Source organism: Hypanus sabinus, chromosome 7 (assembly GCF_030144855.1).
Source record: "Hypanus sabinus isolate sHypSab1 chromosome 7, sHypSab1.hap1, whole genome shotgun sequence".
NCBI classification, from domain to species: domain Eukaryota; kingdom Metazoa; phylum Chordata; class Chondrichthyes; order Myliobatiformes; family Dasyatidae; genus Hypanus; species Hypanus sabinus.
Window position 1 is genome coordinate 137,678,471 of NC_082712.1, and position 22,559 is coordinate 137,701,029.

General features: G+C 40.2%; 1 protein-coding gene across 3 annotated transcripts in view; it reads left to right on the forward strand.

The window, feature by feature from the left end:
• The window catches only part of pik3c2a (phosphatidylinositol-4-phosphate 3-kinase, catalytic subunit type 2 alpha), a 153,682-nt gene that overhangs the window by 64,566 nt on the left and 66,557 nt on the right, over window positions 1-22,559 (forward strand). For all 3 annotated transcript variants that reach the window (XM_059975730.1, XM_059975732.1, XM_059975731.1), the window contains exons 5-10: window positions 487-607; window positions 6,067-6,178; window positions 12,014-12,093; window positions 12,193-12,256; window positions 13,238-13,384; window positions 22,219-22,264. In XM_059975730.1, coding sequence (XP_059831713.1) covers window positions 487-607; window positions 6,067-6,178; window positions 12,014-12,093; window positions 12,193-12,256; window positions 13,238-13,384; window positions 22,219-22,264 — 570 coding nt within the window. The remainder of the gene's footprint in view (window positions 1-486; window positions 608-6,066; window positions 6,179-12,013; window positions 12,094-12,192; window positions 12,257-13,237; window positions 13,385-22,218; window positions 22,265-22,559) is intronic.

The following is a 22,559-nucleotide window of genomic DNA, read 5'->3' on the forward strand; positions in this document are numbered from 1 at the left end:
AACATTTTCACAAAATTAAGTGACATCTGTATTTATAGTCTTTAAACTGAATAGTTAAATATTTAATACAAATATTTGGAGTTTACTCACATCAGTAACACGCATATGCAATTTTTTAAACCCTGTGTAACATTAATGCTCAGCTGAATTAATAGTATTTTCAATCAGATTCTTAGCCACACTTTTGTGTTGCTGTAACTTTAGACTTTCGGGTGGAGGTTCACATACGCAAGGAGGCTATACCAATTAAATAGGTTTTGATCTTTATTTGCACCACCATAACATCAGAAAGGAAATTTTTCTCCCAAAATGTTGAGATTATTTGAAATGAACCAAGAAATTACACTACAAGCCTAAGGAGTTACCTTGAGCCAATCTTGTGTTGTTACCAATAACATTATTTACACAGGTTATGATGGAAGTGATTCTTGTACATTCTTTTACTGCTTCATATGAAATTTTAATCTATTACTTTTGTTTTTACAGTAAGCTCTCATGTCGAGCTTATTATAATGCAGGCTCTGTGCTGGGCGCATGATGACCTAAATAAAGTTGACATTGGTAGTTACATATTGAAAGTCTGTGGACAGGAGGAAGTCCTACAAAAGTAAGGTTCCAAAAATTTTAATTAATGCATCTTCTCATTACTATCAGTATGTTTCTTTGCAACAGCAAATAATGATTTACTTTAGAGGAAAATAGTCTGACCTATATGAATATTTGAGCACTTATTTAAATATTTTGTATTTGTTACTCTTTGTCAGAATTGTTACTGAGTATGTACAATATGTAGTTTTTAAAACCATACATTTAACATCATAATTTTTGTGGTCTTGGTTTTAAAAACTCTTATTTTTCTGATCTGTTTTGAATAGCTATAATTTAAAAATTAATTAGATCTCCCTCCTCACTTATAATTATTGCTGGTTACCTATTTTGGAACAAGACAAAAGTTTTGGATGTGCTTGATGCTTGTCAGGACATCTGAAAGTAATATACTGTATAACCAAACTGTACTTTTATTTAAAATGTTATAATGTAGGAGATATGGTACCCTGTCATACACAGGAAGTGATGTGATAAAGATTACATCACCTACTTTAGTACCTGTAGTACTGAGTGAACGATGAATACCACCAATACTTCAGGGAGAACGTACCTGCTGTTCCTTTAAATTTTCCATGTCACATCTTAGATTAACTGAAGAAACCAGTTGAGGAACTTGCTTTAATATCTCTGAAGTTCTTGTTCCAGTGAATTTGTTTAGAAAATACAGAAGTTTAGGCTTCCTTATGAATATAATAATCAAGCATATTTCTTGGGTGACTTCATATGAGCCTCCTTTTTCTAGTAATTAATTCAAGTGTATAATTTCAGTAATTGACCTTAGCTTTTTGGCTTTGTAACAATACTATGCAAATGCCTGACACCTGAGGCATTTTTATATACATTTTGTTGTGGATTTTTTTTATCTTCTGCATTAGTGTGTCAGTAGAAAAGAGCAAATTTTAGATTTCCAAACGTTAATTTTCCAAAACATTAAATGTTGCAGAGAATGTTTTGCTTGTTAAAGTAACTTACTAAGTAATAGACCTCTTTTCAAACGAAAACGTGATTACTTTGTAGGTACATAGCCCAGTACATGATTAAACAAAGACAACAAACAGGTGCTAATGATCCTAATGATTTGAATGAATGAAACTGATTAACTGAAACAGAAGTGGGTGTGGAGAAATCAAACTGGGTGAAGGACAACCAGACTAAAATGTGAGGGTGTGGCAGATGTGACAGTTTAACCTTCAAATAATCAATTCTTCCACAGTGGCAAGTGTGAGCATAGCAACAAGACACATGGTAGTTATCCTGCATCAGCAAGGATGAGAGAGGATGGTAGCGACTAGTTGGAATGTTGAAAAATGTCACACGTAGCTGGGAAATGATGTAACCTTAATTAGGGATCAGGTTCCACGTCATGTGGAGATAGAAGTAATTAACTTGAATTGCATTTCTGACATCAAGCAATGCACAAGAGATATACAGAAGTAATTGAACCTAAAGGCACAAACTGTCTTGTACAAAAACATTCTTTTTAAGTTTCTGTCTTCCATAGATTTTTTTTGATATTTTTGAAAATTGGGTATGAGTTTGTAGAAGGAAGTGGCACTGAGGTACAAGATTAGTCATGATCTTACCGAATTAAAGCAGATGTAACAGTCTGAATAGCCAAGTCCTGAGTCAATGTTTATGTTATGTTCATACTTCTGTTTAAATGATTAATTAAATTATTTTGATCATCCAGGAAATAGATATTTTAAATAAAATGTTTGAGTAGTGAACCTTTTTGATTTAAAATAGGTGAATATTCTCTTAGTCTAATTATGGCATTTACTATTGGAATTCTTAATTGTCCCCAATATGATTTATTGTTTGTTGCTGTTTGGAAGGTAATTGGACCAATATCCTTGGAGCGGGTTTTGGAGCTTTTGGGGAGAGTTTAAACTAATTTGGCAGGGGGAATGGGAAATGGAGTGATAGAGCTGAGAATGGAGCAGTTGGTATACAAATAGATGCAGTGGGTAGTGAGACTGAGGAAGGAGAGGCAGATGATGTGGCATAATTCCAGTCAGAGGGATCAGTTGAAGTGTAATGTGGGGGGAAAATTATAAAAAAATGATGAATGCTGCACTGAAGGTGCTATATTTGAATGCGCTCAGTACAGTATACAGAATAAGGTAGATGATCTTGTAGCGCAGGTGTGATATTGTGGGCATCACGGAGTCATAGTTGAAAGAAGAGCTTAACATCCAAGGACGCATGTTGTATTGAAAGCACAGACAGGTAAGTGGAGGGGATGAACTTGCTCTTTTGGTTTAAAATATGAAATCAAGCCCCTAGAAAAAAGTGAGTTAGACATGTAGATTGTTGAGGGTAGAGTTAAGGAACTTCAAGGATAAAAAGAGCCTGATAGGAGATGTATACAAGCCTCTGAATAGTAGCCAGGATGTGGGATACAAATTACAACAGGAGGTAGAAAAGACATGTAAATATTCATGGTGGATTTCAATATGCAGGCTGATGGGAAAATCAGGTTTGTGTTGGATCCCAAGAAAGGGGATTTGTAGAGTGCCTACAAGATGTCATTTCAGAGCAGCTTGTAATGAGCTGATTAGGGAACTTAAGGTAAAGATCCCCATAGGAGACAGTGATCATAATATGATAGAATTCATCTTGCAGTTTAAGAGGGAGAAGACGAAGTCAGATATATCACAGTGGAGTAAAGGGAATTACAGAGGCATGAGAGAGGAGCTGGCCAAAGTTTATTAGAAAGCGACACTATCAGGGATGGTAGCAGAACAGCAATGACTAGTGTTTCCGGGGGCAGTTTGGAAGTGGCAGGATAGAAACATCCTGAAGATGAAGAAGTATTCTAAAGGGTGGATGAGGCAACCATGGCTGACAAGGGAAGTTGACAGTGTAAAAGGAAAAGTGAGGGCATATAATACAGCAAAAATGAGTAGAGGATTGGGAATCTTTTACAAACCAACAGAAGGCAGCTAAAAGGTCATAAGGGGGGAAAAGATGAATATGAATTTAAATTAGCTTATAAAACAAAAGAGGACACCAAAAGTTTTTCTTTTTGGGTATATAAAGAGTAAAAGTGGCGAGAGTGGATAATGGACCACTGGTAAATAACACTGGAGAAATAGAAATGGGAGACAAAGAAATGGTGGACGAACCTAGTAAGTATTTAGCACCAGTGTTCACTGTGGAAGATATTAGCAATATGCTGGAAATTTGAGTGTCAGAGCCGGAAGTGAGTGTCGTTGCTAAGGTGCTTGGGAAGCTGAAAGGTCTGAAGGTAGCTAAGTCGCTGGACCAGATGGACTACACCCCAGGGTTCCTGAAAGGGATAGTTGAAGATTTTGTGGAGGCATTAATAATGTACTTTCAAGAATCACTAGATTCTGGAATGTATCTGGAGCTCTGGAAAATAGTAAATGTCATTCCACTGTTATGGCAGGAAATTATAGGCCAGTTAGCCTCACTTTAGTGGTTGGGAATATGTTGGAGTCCATGTCTAAAAATGAGGTTTCGGGGTACTTGAAGCACATGATAAAATAGACCAAAGTTAGCATGGTTTCCTGAAGGAGAAGTTTTGCCTGACAAATATGTTGGAATTCTTTGAGAAAATAACAGGCAGGATAGACAAAGGAGAGTCAGTGGATGTTGTTTACTTGGATTTTCAAAAGGATGTTAACAAGGTGTTGTAGCAATGTATCGCCACAGTGTCATACATGAGGCTGCAGAACAAGACCATTGTAATACAGATAAGATACTTGCATTGATAGAAGATTGGCTAACTGGCAGGAGGCAAAGAGTGGGAATAAAAGGGGCCTATTCTGGTTGGCTGCCAGTTACGAACGGTGTCCAGCAAGGTTTGTGTTATGACTGCTTGTGCATGATTCCCTAAATGTTAACTTGCAGATTGAGTCAGTGATAAGGAAGGCAAATGCAATGTTAGCATTCATTTCAAGACGACTAAAATATAGAATCAAGGATGTAATGCTGATGTTTTATAAGACTTTTATAAGTGTTTCCGATGTAACCAAGAAACTGGTACTTTTTTACATTCTACATGGTCTTGTTCTTAAATTCAACCTTTTTGGACAAATTTAAGACTTTTACTGGAACAAATTACAGGAACACAACTTCCTCATAATCTAATATTACTCTTACTAGGTGATATTGAAGGGATAAAACCGAAACCCAAACTAAATAAATATCAGAAAGAATTCATAAAAATTGCACTGGCAGTAGCCAAAAAGGCTATTGCAGTTACTTGGAAATCGGATACATATTTAAGTATAGATTGTTGGAAGAAAGAAATTTATGGCTGTATTAGAAAAAATTACTTATAATTTAAGAGATAAATACGAAACATTTCTGAAAATTTGGTGCCCTTATTTACAAAAGACAGGACTAAATATATAGGTGCTCTGAAGATGAAACAATTGGTTACTTGGGGAAATAAATAAATATAGATACTAAAGTTATTACGAACTCCATGGAGCATGTGGAGATCTTCCAACAACCAGGCACTCTTTCTTTTTTTTCTTTCTTTCTCTTTTTTTTTCTATAGGGAAGTTAGGGAGGAGGGGTTTTTTTTCCATATTTTACTCTGTAATCACTTAAAAACACAATAAAAAAATTTCAAAAAGGACATTGCTCAGACCAAACTTGGAGTATTTTGTGCAGTTTTAGACCCTTATCTTGGAAACGATGTTGGCATTGGATAGGGTCCAGAGGAGGTTCACGAGAGTGATTTTGGGTATGAAAGGATTAATGTGTTGGAAGTGTTTAGCTCTGGGCCTGTACTTGCTGGAGTTTAGAAGCGGGTGGGGTGTTGATCTCATTGAAACCTATTGAATAGCCTAGATAGGGTGAGGATGTTTCCTATAGTGTGTGAGTCTGGGACCAGAGGGCATAGCCTCAGAATAGAGGAACATCCATCTAGACCAGAGATGAGGAAAAATTTCTTTGGCCAGAGGATAGTGGAATTCATTGTCATAGATGGTTGTGGAGGACAGGTCATTGATTATATTTAAAGTGTAGGTTAATAGATTCTTGATTTGTTAGGATGGCAAAGATTAGGGGCGGGGAAGAAGGCAGGAGAATGGGGTTGAGAGTGGTAATAAATCAGCCCTGGTGGAACGGCGGAGTGACTGGATAGGCTAAATGGCCCAATTCTGCTCCTATGTCTTATGACTTCACCAATCATAAAGTGAAATATTACAGAGAACAAAGTAAATTGCAGTATTTGGTTTATGATTCATATTGTGAAAAGTTGATGTGGTCATTGGATTTCAATTCAATTGGACACGTTTTCTTTTAAGATAGCAACTTACAGGCTAAGCTGTAGGTTGTGAATGAAAGTTAATTGCTTATACAGCTGCTTTTTGAGTAATTATTTGAAGGTGCTCCTATTAATGTCTCCACCAAGGATATTTTAACAAAATACTTTAAATTTAATTTGAAATATCTGAAGCTTCTTTCTGTATTGTGCAGTAAACACTGCTTAGGAAGCCACGAGTACATTCAGAACTGCCGAAAATGTGACACTGAGATCAAGCTGCAGCTATTAAGCCACAATACAGTATGCAGAGCTCTGGCCCGAACGGTGAGCACAGTTTATTGGATGGTGTGTTTACTTCTGGATCACGCAAAATGATTTTGTGGTAATGTCGACTCTAAATGCAAACAAGCGTAAGCATATTTTATGATGTAAACTGAACTGGGCCTCGCATAGTGTTGCTTGACTATCATGTGTTGATGGCCTCAAGAGTATAGTTTCTAGATTAAACCACTAAAAAGACTCTTGAGAGCATGTTAGAATTGGAAACTTCACTACATGTACAATTAGACTATGTCTGAACTCCTGGGTTCCTGATGTTGATCTTTGGTTTCAAGTGAAGAAGTGTTTTATTTGGCAAGATTGATACATTTCAGTTCACCAGAAATCTCTCAAAAAAAATCAGGAGCAACCTTTGTAAAGCTTAAAAAGGATTTCCCCTAAATCATTTCTTCAAATTTTACCTAATTTTTGAACATAATATTTCAACTTTATCTAAAATTAAGTGAACACTTATTTTTTCTTGACATGTATCTCCAATTTCAGATCAAATTGCTTTTGGTTCATCTTTCCTTGTACCATCTAAGGGGTATATTTTAGTGCTGAATAAGGTTTTGAAGTCAACAAGTTACAATTTGATACTGTTTTTGAATGAAAATTGCCAACAACAACCTAGTTTAGGTTTTATGCAACCTTGTGACATTTGACACAGTGACGTCTTTGGATGTTGCTCAATAATTTAGTTTCCTTACAACTGTCACCACTCCTTTTTCAGGATTGGTGGGGGAAGGCTGAGATCATGTAAATGAATATTATTTAACATTGAAATTCAATAAGCATAGGTAATAAGTGAGTCAAACAGATTTCAGATGAGGGAAACTGTTCATATCCTTTAGCCATTCAATTTTTCATCACCAGGATTAAGGCTCGTATCAAATTATGAGCAATACACACAAAATGCTGGAGGAACTCAGCAGGTCAGGAAATAAAATAAACTTCTGATGTTTCAGGCAGAGACAATAGACAATAAACAGTAGGTGCAGGAGTGGGCCATTCGGCCCTTCAGCCAGCACCGCCATTCACTGTGATCATGGCTGATCATACACAATCAGTACCCCGTTCCTGCCCTCTCACCATATCCCTTGACCCCTCTATCTATAAGAGCTCTATCTAACTCTCACTTGAATGCATCCAGAGACTTGGCCTCCACTGCCTTCTGGGGCAGAGCATTCCACATATCCACCACTCTCTGGGTGAAAAAGTTTTTCCATATCTCTGTTCTAAATGGCCTACCCCTTATTCTTAAACTGTGGCCTCTAGTTCTGGACTCACCCATCAGCGGGAACATGCTTCCTGCCTCCAGTGTGTCCAATCCCTTAATAATCATATATGTTTCAATCAGATACCCTCTCATCCTTCTAAATTCCAGTGTATACAAGCCCAGTTGCTCCAATCTTTCAACATATGACAGTCCCGCCATTCTGGGAATTAATCTTGTGAACCTACGCTGCACTCCCTCAATAGCAAGAATGTCCTTCCTCAAATTTGGAGACCAAAACTGCACACAATACTCCAGCTGGGATCTCACCAGGACCCTGTACAACTGCAGAAGGACCTCTTTACTCCTATACTCAATTCCTCTTGTTATAAAAGCCAGCATGCCATTAGCTTTCTTCACTGCCTGGCTTGCTCTCATTGACTGATGTACAAGAACACCTAGATCTCGTTGTACTTCCCCTTTTCCTAACTTAACTCCATTTAGATAGTAATCTGCCTTCCTGTTCTTGCCACCAAAGTGGATAACCTCATAATTACCCACATTAAACTGCATCTGCCATACATTTGCCCACTCACCCAACCTTTCCAAGTCACCCTGCATTCTCATAACATCCTCCTGACATTTCACACTGCCACCCAGCTTTGTGTCATCAGCAAATTTGCTAATGTTACTTTTAATCCCTTCATCTAAATCATTAATGTATATTGTAAACAGCTGCGGTCCCAGCACCCAATCTTGCGGTATCCCACTGGTCACAGCCTGCCATTCCGAAAGGGACCCGTTAATCACTACTCTTTGTTTCCTGTCAGCCAGCCAATTTTCAATCCATGTCAGTACTCTGCCCCCAATACCATGTGCCCTAATTTTGCCCACTAATCTCCTATATGGGACTTTATCAAAAGCTTTCTGGAAGTCCAGGTACACTACATCCATTGGCTCTCCCTTGTCCATTTTCATAGTTACATCCTCAAAAAACTCCAGAAGATTAGTCAAGCATGATTTTCCCTGCATAAATCCATGCTGACTGGGATTGATCCTTCTACTGCTATTCAAATGTGTCATAATTTCCTCTTTTATAATTGACTCCAGCATCTTTCCCACCACTAACATCAGGCTAACCGGTCTATAATTCCCTATTTTCTCTCTCCCTCCTTTCTTGAAAAGTGGGACAACATTAGCCACCCTCTAATCAGCAGGAACTGTTCCTGAATCTATAGAACATTGGAAAATGATTACCAATACATCCACGGTTTCCAGAGCCACCTCTTTAAATACCCTGGGATGCAGACCATCAGGTCCCAGGGACTTAGCAGCCTTCAGACTCAACAGTCTATCCAACGCCATTTCTTGCCTAATATAAATTTCCTTCAGTTCATCCTTTACCCTAGTTCCTTTGGCCACTGTTACTTCTGGGAGATTGTTTGTGTCTTCCCTAGTGAGACAGATCCAAAGTACCTGTTCAACTCATCTGCCATTTCCTTGTTCCCCATAATAAATTCACCCGTTTCTGTCTTCAATGACCCAATTTTGGTCTTAACTATTTTTTTGCTATTCACATACCTAAAGAAGCTTTTACTATCCTCCTTTATATTCTTGGCTCGTTTACCTTCGTACCTCATTTTTTCTTGGCGTATTGCCTTTTTTGTTATCTTCTGTTGCTCTTTAAAATCTTCCCAGTCCTCTGGTTTCCGGCTTATCTTTGCTATGTTATACTTCTTCTCTTTTATTTTTATACTGCCCTTTACTTCCCTCGTCAGCCACGGCTGCCCCTTACTGCCCTTAGGATCTTTCTTCCTCTTTGGAATGAACTAATCCTGCACCTTCTGCATTATTCCCAGAAATGCCTGCCATTTTTGTTCCACTGTCTTCCCTGCTAGGGTATTGTTCCATTGAACTTTAGCCAGCTCCTCCCTCGTAGCTCCATAGTTCCCTTTGTTCAACTGTAATACTAACACATCCGATTTTCCCTTCTCCTTCTCAAATTGTAGGTTAAAACATATCATATTATGGTCACTATCTCCTAATGGTTCCTTTACCTCAAGGTCCCTGATCAAATCTGGTTCATTGCACAACACTAAATCTAGAATTGCCTTCTCCCTGGTAGGCTGCAGTACAAGCTGTTCTAAGAATCCATCTCGGAGGCACTCCACAAGCTCCCTTTCTTGGGGTCCAGTATCATTCTGATTCTCCCAGTCTACCTGCATGTTGAAATCCCTCATGACAACTGTATCATTACCTTTGCGACATGCCAATTTTAACTCTTCATTCAACTTACACCCTACATCCAGACTGCTGTTTGGGGGCCTGTAGATAACTCCCATTAGGGTCTTTCTACCCTTAGAATTTCTCAGTTCTATCTATACTGATTCTACATCCCCATATTCTATGTCCCCCCCCCCCCTTGCAAGGGACTGAATATCATTCCTCACCAACAGAGACACCCCACCCCCTCTGCCAGTCAGTCTGTCCTTTCGATAAGATGTATATCCTTGAATATTCATTTCCCAGGCCCTGTCCGCTTGAAGCTATGTCTCTGTTATTCCCACAACATCGTACTTGCCAATTTCCAACTGAGCCTCAAGCTCATCTACTTTATTCCTTATACTTCGTGCATTCATATATAATACTTTTAATTCGGTACTCCCCTCTCCTTTCATATCAATTCCTGTTTCACTTGGCCATACTATATGATCTCTTTTTGAGCTTTCTACTCCATTTATTCTGTTGTCCTTTTTAACTTTTCTTATTTTCACTTTCCCTTTACCTCCATCCTTATATTTCCAGTTCATCCCCTTCCCCCCCACTACTTAGTTTAAACACATCCGTGTTGCAGTGGCAAACCTGTCTGCCAGAATGCTGGTCCCCCGCCTATTAAAGTGTAACCCGTCTCTTCTGTACAATTCATCCCTACCCCAATACAGATCCCAGTGGTCCAAGAATGTAAATCCTTGTTTCCTGCACCAGTTCCTCAGCCACACATTCAGATCCATTATCTCCCTGTTCCTGCCCTCTCCAGCACGAGGAACTGGAAGCAAACCAGAGATAACCACCCTGGAAGTCCTGCTTTTCAGCCTCCTTCCGAGTTCTCTGAAGTCCCGCTGCAGAATGTCCTTCCTCTTCTTCCCGATGTCATTTGTGCCGACATGCACTACCACTTCCGGCTGTTCACCTTCACCCTTGAGGATTCCCTGCAATCGCTCCGTGATGTCCTGGATCCTAGCACCAGGGAGGCAACACATCATCCTTAAATCTCGCCTGTTGCCGCAGAAACCCCGTTTCCGCACCTTTTACTATGAAGTCCCCTACTACCACGACTCTTCCTGATGTCTGACTCCTCGGCTCTGCTTCTGCACCAATTTTCGGCTCGCAGACCTGTCCGCCTCTCAGACTGGCAGTACCTTCTGTCCTGACAGCTTCCAAGAAGGTGAACATGTTTATGAGAGGTACATCCCCAGGGTCTCCTGTACTTCAAGCATCCTTTCCTTCCTCATCGTCTCCCCCTTCCTCTCTTCCGGTATCCTCGGTGTAACGACCTCACTGTAGGTGCTGTCCAGAAAACCCTAGTTTTCACGGATAAACCTGAGGTCATCCAGTTCTTTCTTCAGTGCTGCAACATGCTCCTTCAGAAGCTGAATCTGGACACACTTTCCACAGCTGTAGCAGCTGGGTGCACCATCAGTGTCCCTGACCTCCCACATCATGCATGTAGCACACTGAATCAGCTTAGCGGCCATGTCTTCACTCTCTGCAATTGTGCCTGGCGTAGTCTCCTCGCCGAAGACTCTCGAGCCAAAGACTAGCACTTTTCACACCAGGCACTTCCCTCGACCAGGCCTCTTCCCAACATTTCATCAGGACTAGAAAGGAAAGGGGAAGACTCCAGAATAAAAAGATGTGGGGAGCAAAAGGAACACGAGGTGGTGAAAAGATAAAGGGCTGGAGAAGCAGGAATCAGATAGAAGAGAAGAGTGGACCATGGGAGAAAGGGAAGGAGGAAGGGCATCAGGGATGTGATAGGAAAGTGTGGAGAAGTGGTAAGAGGCCAGGGTGGGGAAATCACTCGAAGGAGAAACTGTTTTTCATGCCATCAGGCCGGAGACTCAGTAGATGGAATATGAGATATCACTTCTTCATGAGAGTGGCCTCAATCGTGGCCAAAGAGGAGGCCATGGGCTGGCAAGTCAGAACAGGAATGGGGATAGGAATTAAAATGGTTGCCCACTGGGAAATTCTGCTTTAGGTGGATAAAGTGAGGTAGATGCTCGCCAAAAAGGCCCCCGAGTTTACTTTCGGTCTCACCAGTGTTGAGGGGGCCACATTAGGAGCACTGTATACAATAGACAATCCCAAAAGATTCACAGGTAAATTGTTGCCTCACCTGGCAGGACTATTTGTGTCCATGAATGGAGGTGATGGAGGAGCTAAATGGGCAAGTGTAGCACTTGTGCCACTTGCAAAGATATATCAGGAGTGAGATTATGAAAAAAATCCATTGTAAAGTATTAGATAAAACATTTGCACATATTGTCACTCACTTTGTTCATCAAGATGCTTAATCTCACTAGAAATAGCAATGTATTGATATGTATGTATATAATGAATAGGCAGAAGATGATGAGATGCCTACAGATTTTACAAAGTATCTCTATCAGTTGGAAAAGCCCTTCAAAGAAATTACGACGAGGTAAAAAATATTAATTTATTCACCTCATTATCAGATCAGCATTTTCTTGAACATTTACTTTATAAATTTACCTCTTATGCCATTGTATTGATTGCCTAGGCAACGTCTTGCTGAACTCCTGGAAGTCTATCATAAGAGGGAAAAGGCAATACTTCAAAATGCAGTAAGTATTAATTTGGTATGAGCAAGGTTTTTTTATTTTTTACATTTTAATCTGCCCTAATGCAAGAGGTAAACAATATTAATACAAATTCAAAATTCAGTCTACTGGTTGAATACAATGATATGGATTGATGACTATTTCCAAAATTCAAATAGGCGAGCACATACACGGAATGGACACCGCTGGTGATGTCATTTAGAGGTCTGCTTTTCTGTCAATATAAATGGAAGACTAAAGAGAATCTGGAATAAAGTTCATTCCCCATCCCAGTTTCCTAATTAAGGTGATCTGCAATCTTTATTGTGAAAAAGGGATTTTTGAAAGTAACTCATTCCCTCACTGAGAATCATTGCAAAATGTAAAGATTTTTTCAGTCTTGATAATTATCTGTAGTGCACTATCTGGAGAATCCCATTGTTGTAGCAATTATTGCAAAGTAATTGGAGGATATTTTCCTCTCAGATTGGACTACTTTCCAGAGTGCTGGTTCAAACAATGTGCACATTTGGCATATTTTTCCCTCCCTGTCATTGTTGAAGTAAAAACAGATAGCAAGCATCTTTGGAAAGAGAAAAAATTAATGTTTCAGGTCAGAGACCCCTTATAACTGCTAAGGCTTCTGAGATGAAAGAAAACTGGCGAAGATTTTGTTTGAGCTGCCATTATTAACAGCCAACTCTATTCCTATCAGCCAAATTAAACAAGTGCTTAACATGAATATTATTACAAAGAGGCATGATTTATCCTGTGTTCGTGCTTGCATTACTGAAATTTTAATGCAGCTGATTGCATTCCAATCTTTTTTGAAGATGTAGACCAGCATTCTTGATGATGTGTTTCTATTATTGTGAAATAAAGTGTGGACTTGCGAGTGCCTAACATTTTCTTGAATAATTTCTTTGATGCTGAAGGTGCTCTGCAATGTTAGCTTTTTTCCCCCTGAGCTTTATCACATTCCTGTGCTGTTTAATTTTTAACCAGGGAAAGCAGTACAGAATGGTGGAACAGATTATCCAGTCTGCAAAGGACATTTGTAGTGCGTTGGATGGTACAGAGACCAAGGCAATCACTGATGCTGTGAAGAAATTAAAACGGGTTGTTAATCTACCGAAAAGTAAAACAGCTGAGGTAAAATCACCAAATTTTTGCATGCACATCAAATTAACCCATTGTGCTGAAAAAAAGAAAATTCTCTTCTCCCACACCAAATTTGTCTCATTAGCCGAATTCCTAGCAGTTGAAATAATTGAAGATTCCTACTGGAGTTTTATCATTCAATTGGCTACACTTGTTACCTCATTCTTAGTATTAAAGTCATGTGACTCTACAAGGCGTTTTGTTGATTAGTGTTCAAATAGTGCAGCTTTCTTATCATATATAAACCTAGTTCCTGCAGGGGAGGATGTGCAGGAAATGACCCCCAAGGACAAAGTAACTTTTGGTAGCATAGAGCGCAGAATTTTTTTTTGTTACCCTTTATCTCTTTGAATCAGGTGGCCATTAGTGAATTTAGGTTGCAGTTTTAGTCGCACGATTCACAACATCTGACTAATAGTATTATCTTAAGCTAAACTTAATCAACTTAACCTGAAACGTAATTTATTTCAGTAAAGGCACTGGGCTGTCTCAGAGAATTTACTTTCTGCTTAACCTTAATTGCTGTTCAAGAGCATTGCTCATTGGTAATTCCCTTGCTGGAAGCTGCATCATCATGATGGCTGATCAGTCATAATAATTGGTCTCTCTTGATCACTGAGGTGGAGCCTGTGTACAGCATCACTCACAAACAATGGCAACAGCGATTAAAACTTGCTACCAAGCTGGTAAACATGATCTGTCGCTTGAAGTTGAGAAATTGTAGTGTTTTTAGATGCAAATATGATTACCTAGCAGACAGGGAGTACTGTAATTCCAATTTCCAATGTTCATTAAGTAACAAACTGCTTTCAATCTAGATAAAATGCAAATAGTGTGGTTAAACAATTGTTCCATGAAATATTCTGTAGAATATGAAGGGCATTTATTAACCTACAAACTCCTTAAAGGAAGTGGTGGGGATTGAACCCAGGTCACGTGTACTGTGAAGCATCATGCTAACCACTACACTACCATGCAGCCACTGTAAGTCAGTAATTGTTGTCTTTTTTTAAATTTTCCAGTGAAGTTACTGCTGTGTTGCTGGTTGCGTTTCTGTCCAAACATCATAGTCTTACAGAAGTAGGCCCTATAGTCTATTGATTTTGTGCTTGCTATCAAATACCCATTTTCAGTGATCTTATACTACTTTCGTTTTATACTTCCACACATTCCCATCATCTCCCTCAGATTCAATCACTTACTTACAAACTAGGGGCTATTTACAGTGACTAATTAAACTACCAACTTCACATGTCATTAGAGCTTTGCCATTTTGCTTCCCAGATTTGCCAGGGCTAAGGGTTCCTGTGTTTCAGAAAGAAGTTGACCTGGCTCTGATATAACTCCTTAGAATATAGGTGAACAATGGGCATCTTTACAGAAATGTTTAAAATTGTGCAAAGCATGGATAAGATGAATGCTAATCATTTTGCCCCCATGTTAGAGGATTCCAAAACCAGAATTGTAGAGCATTACAGGCCCTTTGCCCCATCTAGTCTCTTCTATGGTGGTTTTTTGTAGTCCCACCTATCTGCACACAGGTAATAGCTCCATCTCCCACGTACCTACCCAAACTTCTCTTATGCGATGCAATTGAACCAGCAACTACCACTTCTCATATGTTGGGAAATTTCTTGTTTTGTGGCAGTAGCACAATGCAAGGCATTTAAAAATATATATATATGTACTTCAACAAAACAACATGTAAAAGAAGAATAGTGAGATCGTGTTCTTGAGTTCATGGAACATTCAGTAATCTAATGGCAGAGGGGAGGAAGCTGTTGATGTGCATCTTCAGGCTCCTGTACTACCTTGCTGATGGTAGCAGTGAGAAGAAGTCATGGTCAGATGGTTGTGATCCTTGACGATAGATGCTGCCTTCTAGAGGCGCTTCCTTTTGAAGGTGCTCATGATGTAGCCGGCTGAGTGCACAATCCTCTGCGACCTCTTTTGTTCTTGTGCTTTCAAGCCTCCGTACCAGGCAGTAATGCAACCAGTCAGAATGCTCTCCACTGCGCATCTGTAGAAATTTGCTAGTATGTCTTCCAATTCCTAATGAAATATACCAGTGGCAATGCCTTCATCATGACTTAATCAATGTATTGGGCCCAAGATAGATCCTCTGAGATGATGATGGTAAAGAATTTGAAGCTGCGCATCCTTCTTTACACTGCTGACCCCTCTGAGGACTGGTGTATGTTCCCCTTTCTTATGTCCATGATCAATTATATGGTCTTCCTGACAATGAGTGCTCAGTTGCTATTGCAACACCATTCAATCAACTGATTTATCTAGCTTCTGTGCACCTCTTCATTGGTATCTGAAATTCTGTCATCAGCGATATTATCAATGGCCTGAGGTGTTCCTAGCTACACAGCCATGAGTGTGCAGAGGGCAGACCTGTAGGCCAAATGTGCATTCTTCACTGCATCCACTATAGACCTGTTGTGTCAATAGGCAAATTGTAAGGGTTTGGGTCTTTGCACAAGCAAGAGTTCAAAGTAAATTTATTATCAAAGAACATACATCACAGCCTAGAAATGCATTTACTTGTGGGCATTCACAGTAAACACAAGAAACAATGGAACAATTGAAAGACTGCGCCCAACAGGACAAACAGCCAATATCCAAAAGACAAGAAGCTTTGCAAATACAATAATATAAGTAAATAAGCAATTAATATCGAGAACATGAGATGATGGGTTCTTAAAAGTGAGTCCATAGTTTGTGGCAGCAGTTCAGTGATGGGACAAGTGAACTTGAGTGAAGTTATCCCCTCTATTTCAAAAAGCTTGATGGCTGAGAGGTAATATCTGTTCCTGAACCTGGAGGTGTGGGTCCAGATGCTCCTGTACCACCTTCCTGATGGCAGCAGTGAGAAGAGAGCATGGGCTGTGTGGTGGGGTTCCTTGATCATGGATGCTGGTTTACTGCAACGGCACTCCATGTTGATTGTGCTCAGTGGTGGGCAGGGATTTACCTGTGATGATCAGGGCTGTATCCACTACATTTTTGCAGGCATTTATGTTCAGTGACACTGGTGTTTCCATACCAGACCATAATGCAACCAGTCGATTTACTCTCCTCCACACATCTATAGAAATTTGTCAAAGTTTTAGATATGCTGAATCTTTGCAAACTTCTAAGAGAGAAGCATTACCGTGCTTTCTTTATAATGGCATTATATACTAGACCCAGGACAAATCCTCTGAAATGATAATGCATGTGAACTTACTGTTGATGACCCTCTCCATTTCTGATCCCTTAATGAGGACAGACTCATGGACCTCCAGTTTCCTCCTCCTGAAGTCACCAAGTCACGAAGTAGTGCCTTGGTCTTGCCGATGTTGAGTGAGAGGTTGTTGTTTTGGCACCATTTGGCCAGATTTTCAGTCTCCTTCTTTTGATTCCTGTTGCCACCTTCGATTCAGCCAACATCAGCAAATATAGCATTAGAACTGTGCCTAGCCTCCCAGTCAGAATTATAAAGTGAGTAGAGCAGGGAGCTATGCACAGAGCCTTGTGGAGATTGTGGAGGAGATATTTTTGCCAATCCAAACTGACTGGAGTGCAAGTGAGGAAATTCAGGATCCATTTGCACAAGGAGGTATGGAGGCCAAGGTCCTGGAGTTTATTGATTAGTTTTAAGGGGATGATGGTATTGAATGCCAGGTTGTTGTCAATGAAGAGCATCTTGATGCATGTGTCTTTGCTGTCCAGATCTTCCAATCACAAGATTGAGTAAAGAGCCAATGAAATGGCATCTGCTGTTGACCTTTTTTTTAGTGTGTCGCACTAGACAGTCAGCCATTCTTGTCTGGTGCATGGTGCCAGGATTGGTCTCCTTTCAGATTAACCAGGTCATGATATGAACGTTCCAGACTCGAGCCCTTTTTTTTTAACGAGGCCGAGTGGCTAGCTCAATGCTCAACCCGGCACTGATGGAAAGCGTGCTCGGGAGTGACCTGACTTGGATTTGAACTCGGGAGCCTTCACTCCGGAGTCCAGCGCTGATGCTGTTGATCTGTTGTGATGGTAGGCAAATTGGAGTGGATCCAAGTTGCTTCTCAGGCAGGAGTTAATGCTTCATCATCAACCTCTCAAAGCACTTCATCACAGTTGATGTAAATATTACTGGATGGTAGCCATGGAGGCAGGTGGTACCTCTGACTGCCAAAGCAAGAGGTTGAAGATATTGGAGAACACTCCAGCCAGTTGATCAGCATCAGTACTCAGCCAGGTACCCCATCTGGGCCAGATTATTTCAAGTCCAAGTTGAATTGTCATTCAACCATACATGAATACAGCCAAATGAAGCCTCATTACTCTGGGGCTAAGGTGCAAAACACAGTCCCAACAGCCATTCACAGCACAAGGAACATGTAAGGTAGCAGAAAAATATTGTCACAGAAAATATATGGTCCAAGTCCCTGAGTCCATGAATGGTGCAGCAGTCTGTAGTCAAACTCAATACAGCTTGTCTTCTGTCAACAAAGACTGGAGGGCACTACCAACTCCAGCATCACATTGCCTCTGGCACTCCAGTGAAGTGGCCGACTTCAACGCCTGCCCCTGGGTGGCTGCATAGACCATGTCTTGAGGCCCAGCATTCACTACGATAGATGCCACGCAGTCAATGTAAAAAATACACTTCAAAAGGATAATACCACCTTTGGTTGACCCCATAGAAGCTGCTGCATCTGAGTGCGCTGCCATATTCTTGGAAGGAGGAGGTTCTGTGGGTTCACTGTCCTGAAGAATATTCTCATGTTGGCCTCAGAGTCTGAAATCACAGGGTCATCAGAGGCTGTGGGAGTTCGAAGGTGCCTCCATGTTTTGGTAGCCAAAGCAATCATAAAAGGCATTGAGGTTATCTGGTAGCAAAGCCTTGTTGACACCCATGCTGCTTGGTTTCACATTGTAATAGGTGAAAGCATTCAAACCCTGCCACAACTGTTGTGCAACTAATTGTGTTTTTAAATTTATATGTAATTGCCTTTTCACTCTTGTGTTGGCCTTCCATATGTCGTAATTAGAGGGAAGAAGTTTCCCCTCAGATTCCCCTTAAACGTTTCACCTTTCACTCTAAACCTTTGACTTCTTGTTCTAGTCTCAACCAACCTGAGGTGGGAAAAGCCTGTATGTATTCACTCTATCTATACATAATTTTGTATACCTCTGTAAGATCTCCTATTCTTAGACAATAGACAATCAGTGCAGGAGTAGGCCATTCAGCTCTTCGAGCCAGCACCACCATTCAATGTGATCATGGCTGATCATCCACAATCAGTACCCTGTTCCTGCTTTCTCCCCATATCCTTTGATTCCACTATCTTTAAGAGCTCTATCTAACTCTTTCTTGAAAGCATCCAGAGAATTGGCCTCCACTGCCTTCTGTGGCAGAGCATTCCATAGATCCACAACTCTCTGGGTGAAAAAGTTTTTCCTCAACTCTGTTCTAAATGGCCTACCCTTTATTCTTAAACTGTGGCCTTTGGTTCTGGACTCCCCCAACATTGGGAACATGTTTCCTGCCTCTAGCGTGTCCAATCCCTTAGTGATCTTACATGTTTCAATCAGATCCCTTCTCATCCTTCTAAGTTCCAGTGTATACAAGCCCAATTGCTTATGACAGTCCCGCCATCCCGGGAATCATCCTCATGAACCTACGTTGCACTTCCTCAATATCAAGTATGTCCTTCAAATTTGGAGACCAAAACTGAATGCAGTACTGCAGGTGTGGTCTCACCAGGGCCCTGTACAACTGCAGAAGGACCTCTTTGCTCCTATACTCAATTCCCCTTGTTATGAAGGGCAACATGCCATTAGCTTTTTTCACTGCCTGCTGTTCCTTCTCCTGCACTCCATTGAATAAAGTCCTAAACTATTCAATCTTCCCCTGTAACTGGGGTCCTTAGGTCCTAGCAACTTCCATGTAAATGTCTGCACTTTTTAAAGCTTAATGATAGCTTTCTTGTTGGTAGGTGGCCAGAATTCTGCACAATATGCTAAATTTGGCCTCACCAATGTCTGGTACAACTTCAGCACAAAATCCCAATTGCTGTGCTCAGTGCCCTGATTGCTGAAAGCCAATGTATCAGAAGCTCTCTGTATGACCCTATCTACCTGTGATGACACTTTCAATGAGTTATGGCCTTGTATTCTCAAGTCCTTTGAATCTACCACATATCTCACTATTCACTATGTAAGCATTCACTATGTCTATGTAAGTCTTACCCTGGTTTGTCCTCCCAAAGTGACACATGGATTTAGGATGAGAGGGGATAGGTTTAAAAGGGACCTAAGGGGCAACTTTCACACAGAGGAGTGTAACTATATGGGTTGAGCTGCTCGAGGTCATGACTGAGGCAGGTGCAATATTATCATTTAGGAAGCACTTGGGAAGTATGTGGAGGGGTGGGGTTTAGAGAGGTATGGGGCAAATATGGGAAATTGTGTGGGCACACTAGTCAGCATGGACCTGAAGGGGAAAAGTATCTGCATCCATGTTATATTGCTCTATGACTCTTACTTGCATGAGACTTTGGGCAAAGTTGTCTCAATTCACATTTTCTTTGTTGTTTAGCCAAGCAGCAAGTTATAGAGCTGAAAGTCCTGAGTTTGATTTCAGCAAATGGGAACACCTCCTCTGGAAATGATTAACTTTCTGTATTGCATCCCTAATTCCGAAGCTAGCTTCTTAAAAAATTTAAATTCAGAGGAGCTTAAAATTTTCACTGTGTTTTCTAACCATTTATTTTCTGTAGCAACCATCAAATGTGTGATCCCTGAAAGATTTTTTTTTTGGTCCCGTAAAAAGTAGTCAGTAAGCATAAGGAGCTTTAACATTGAGTACATATCATACTATCAAGATTGGCCCGAAGCTCAGATCGCCCTGTGCGTTTTCTAAAATTTTCACCATTATCATGACCACATACCCATGCACAATCTTCTGCTAGGTGGTAAGCTCACAGCTAACTTTAAAGTCTTAATTCAACATTAGGTTTTGCCAGACTTTACATACAGACCTGAACAGTGAAAATGCATACATTAGAGTGCTCTTCATATGATCCCCTCAAACTAAGCTTCAAAGGCTAGGCCTCAATAGCCGACCTTGTGCAACTGGATCCTCAATTTCCTCACTTGTGAGCAGAGTCAGTTTGGATTGGCAACAACAACATCTCCACAATCACCATCAGCAAAGATGCACCACAAGGCTGTGTACTTAACCTCTGCTGTACTCACTTTATATGTGTGACTGCGAGGCTAAATACAGCTCCAGTGCCATATTTGTAAAGACACCACTGTTGCAGGCCAAATCAGTAAGAGTGACAAAGGGTAGTGACAAGGGTAGTATATAGGAGGGAGGTTTCTGGCTGAATGGTACCACAACAATAACCTCGCACTCAAAGTCAGCAAGACTGAGCTGATCATTGACTACAGGTGGAAGAAACCAGAGATGCTTGAGCCAGTCCTTATTAGGGGATCAGAGGTGGAGAGAGTCAGCAACTTTAAATTCCTCAGTATTATCATTTAAGAGGATCTGTCGTGGGTCCAGCACTTAAGTGCCATTGCAAAGAAGGCATGGGAGTGCCTCTACTTTCTTAGACGTTTGCGCAGATTCTGCATGTCATCTAAAACTTTGACAAACTTCTATATGTGCACAGTACAGGTTATACTGATTGGCTGCATTACTGCCTGCTATGAGAAAACCAATGCCCTTGAAAGGGAAAAACTACAAAAAGTATTGAATGTGCTCCAGATAAAGCCCTCCACATCATTGAGCACATTTACAAAGAACGCTGCCTCAGGAAGGCAGCATCATAAAGGACACACCACTACGCAGGGCATGCTGTCTTCTCACTGCTGCCGTCAGGAAGGAGGTACGGGAGTCTGCAGTCCCACACCATCAGGTTCAGGAACAGTTATTAGACCTCAACCATTGGGCTCTTGAACCAGTTAGGATAATTTCAGTCACCCCAACACTTAACTGATTCCACAGACTATGTGCTTGCTTTTAAGGACCATATAATGCGTGTTCTCAATATTTATTGTTTATGTATTATTGTTATGATTATTTTCTTTTTACATTTGCACTGTTTGTTGCCTTTTGCATCAAATTTGTTTGTCTCTATCTTGTGTGATTTTTTCATTGATTCTATTCTGTTCTTTCTATTTACTGTGAATCCCTGCAAGAAAATGAGGCTGAGGATAGTATTTGGTGGCATATAAGTACTTTGATAATGCATTTAATTTTAAATTTGAGCGCAAAAATTGTATCAGTTAAATCTTGCTGCAGCTTATAAACTATTGAGGGATATGAATGGTTATGGCATTCACATGTACTCAAAATTCTTAAAAGTTAAAAGTTCTTCTTGAACCAAAAGTGGAATTGAAACATTAAAACACTAGGAAGATTCAAGTGTAATTGAATCTTCCAAGCAAAATGAATGAGATTTCCAGAACTTTGTAGTTTCCACTAGGCTCAAGTCCAAAGCGTAGGATGTCATTCTATCCAGAGCAGTAATCTACAATGCAGAATATTCAGGCTTCTGCCCCAGTTTGGGTGTCTGGAATTTCTGCACAATTACACAATAGAAACCTTGTAAGTTGGAGGGGAGCTGGCCAAGCTTTTAAGCAAAGGGTTTAGACCACTGAGATAAATCAGAAATTAAAGGAGTGACTCCGTTATTTTACAAGTGAAGGGAATCTGACATTGTGCAATATTCAATTTCTTAGTGTATCCTGGATTTCAATTCACAAGTGACAAAAGGAACCACTCATTTTAACTTCAGAGACTAATTATAATGCATTCTCAAATATAGGTTATATCAAAAGAGACTGGTGATTCAACAAATGTTGCAAAAAATGGTAAGTCACCTTAAGAGCAAAATATATGTATTTAAAATGTAATTCACTTATTGCCAGTGAGGCTATGCTGTTAGGGATGACTTTGACAGATTTTCTCTTTAGCTATCCAGTTAGCAAACAAATCTGTGCAATTTTGTACTTTGGGACCTTTGCATTATCTGTACCATGTAACTATACTGCCAAGGAATGTTGCAAGTCAGCTGGAAAACTGTCTTTTATTCCCAGAAATATGAATCCCTGACAAACTCTAAAAACTGCATTATTCCAATTGAACACGCAGGGGATTTTATTTTCG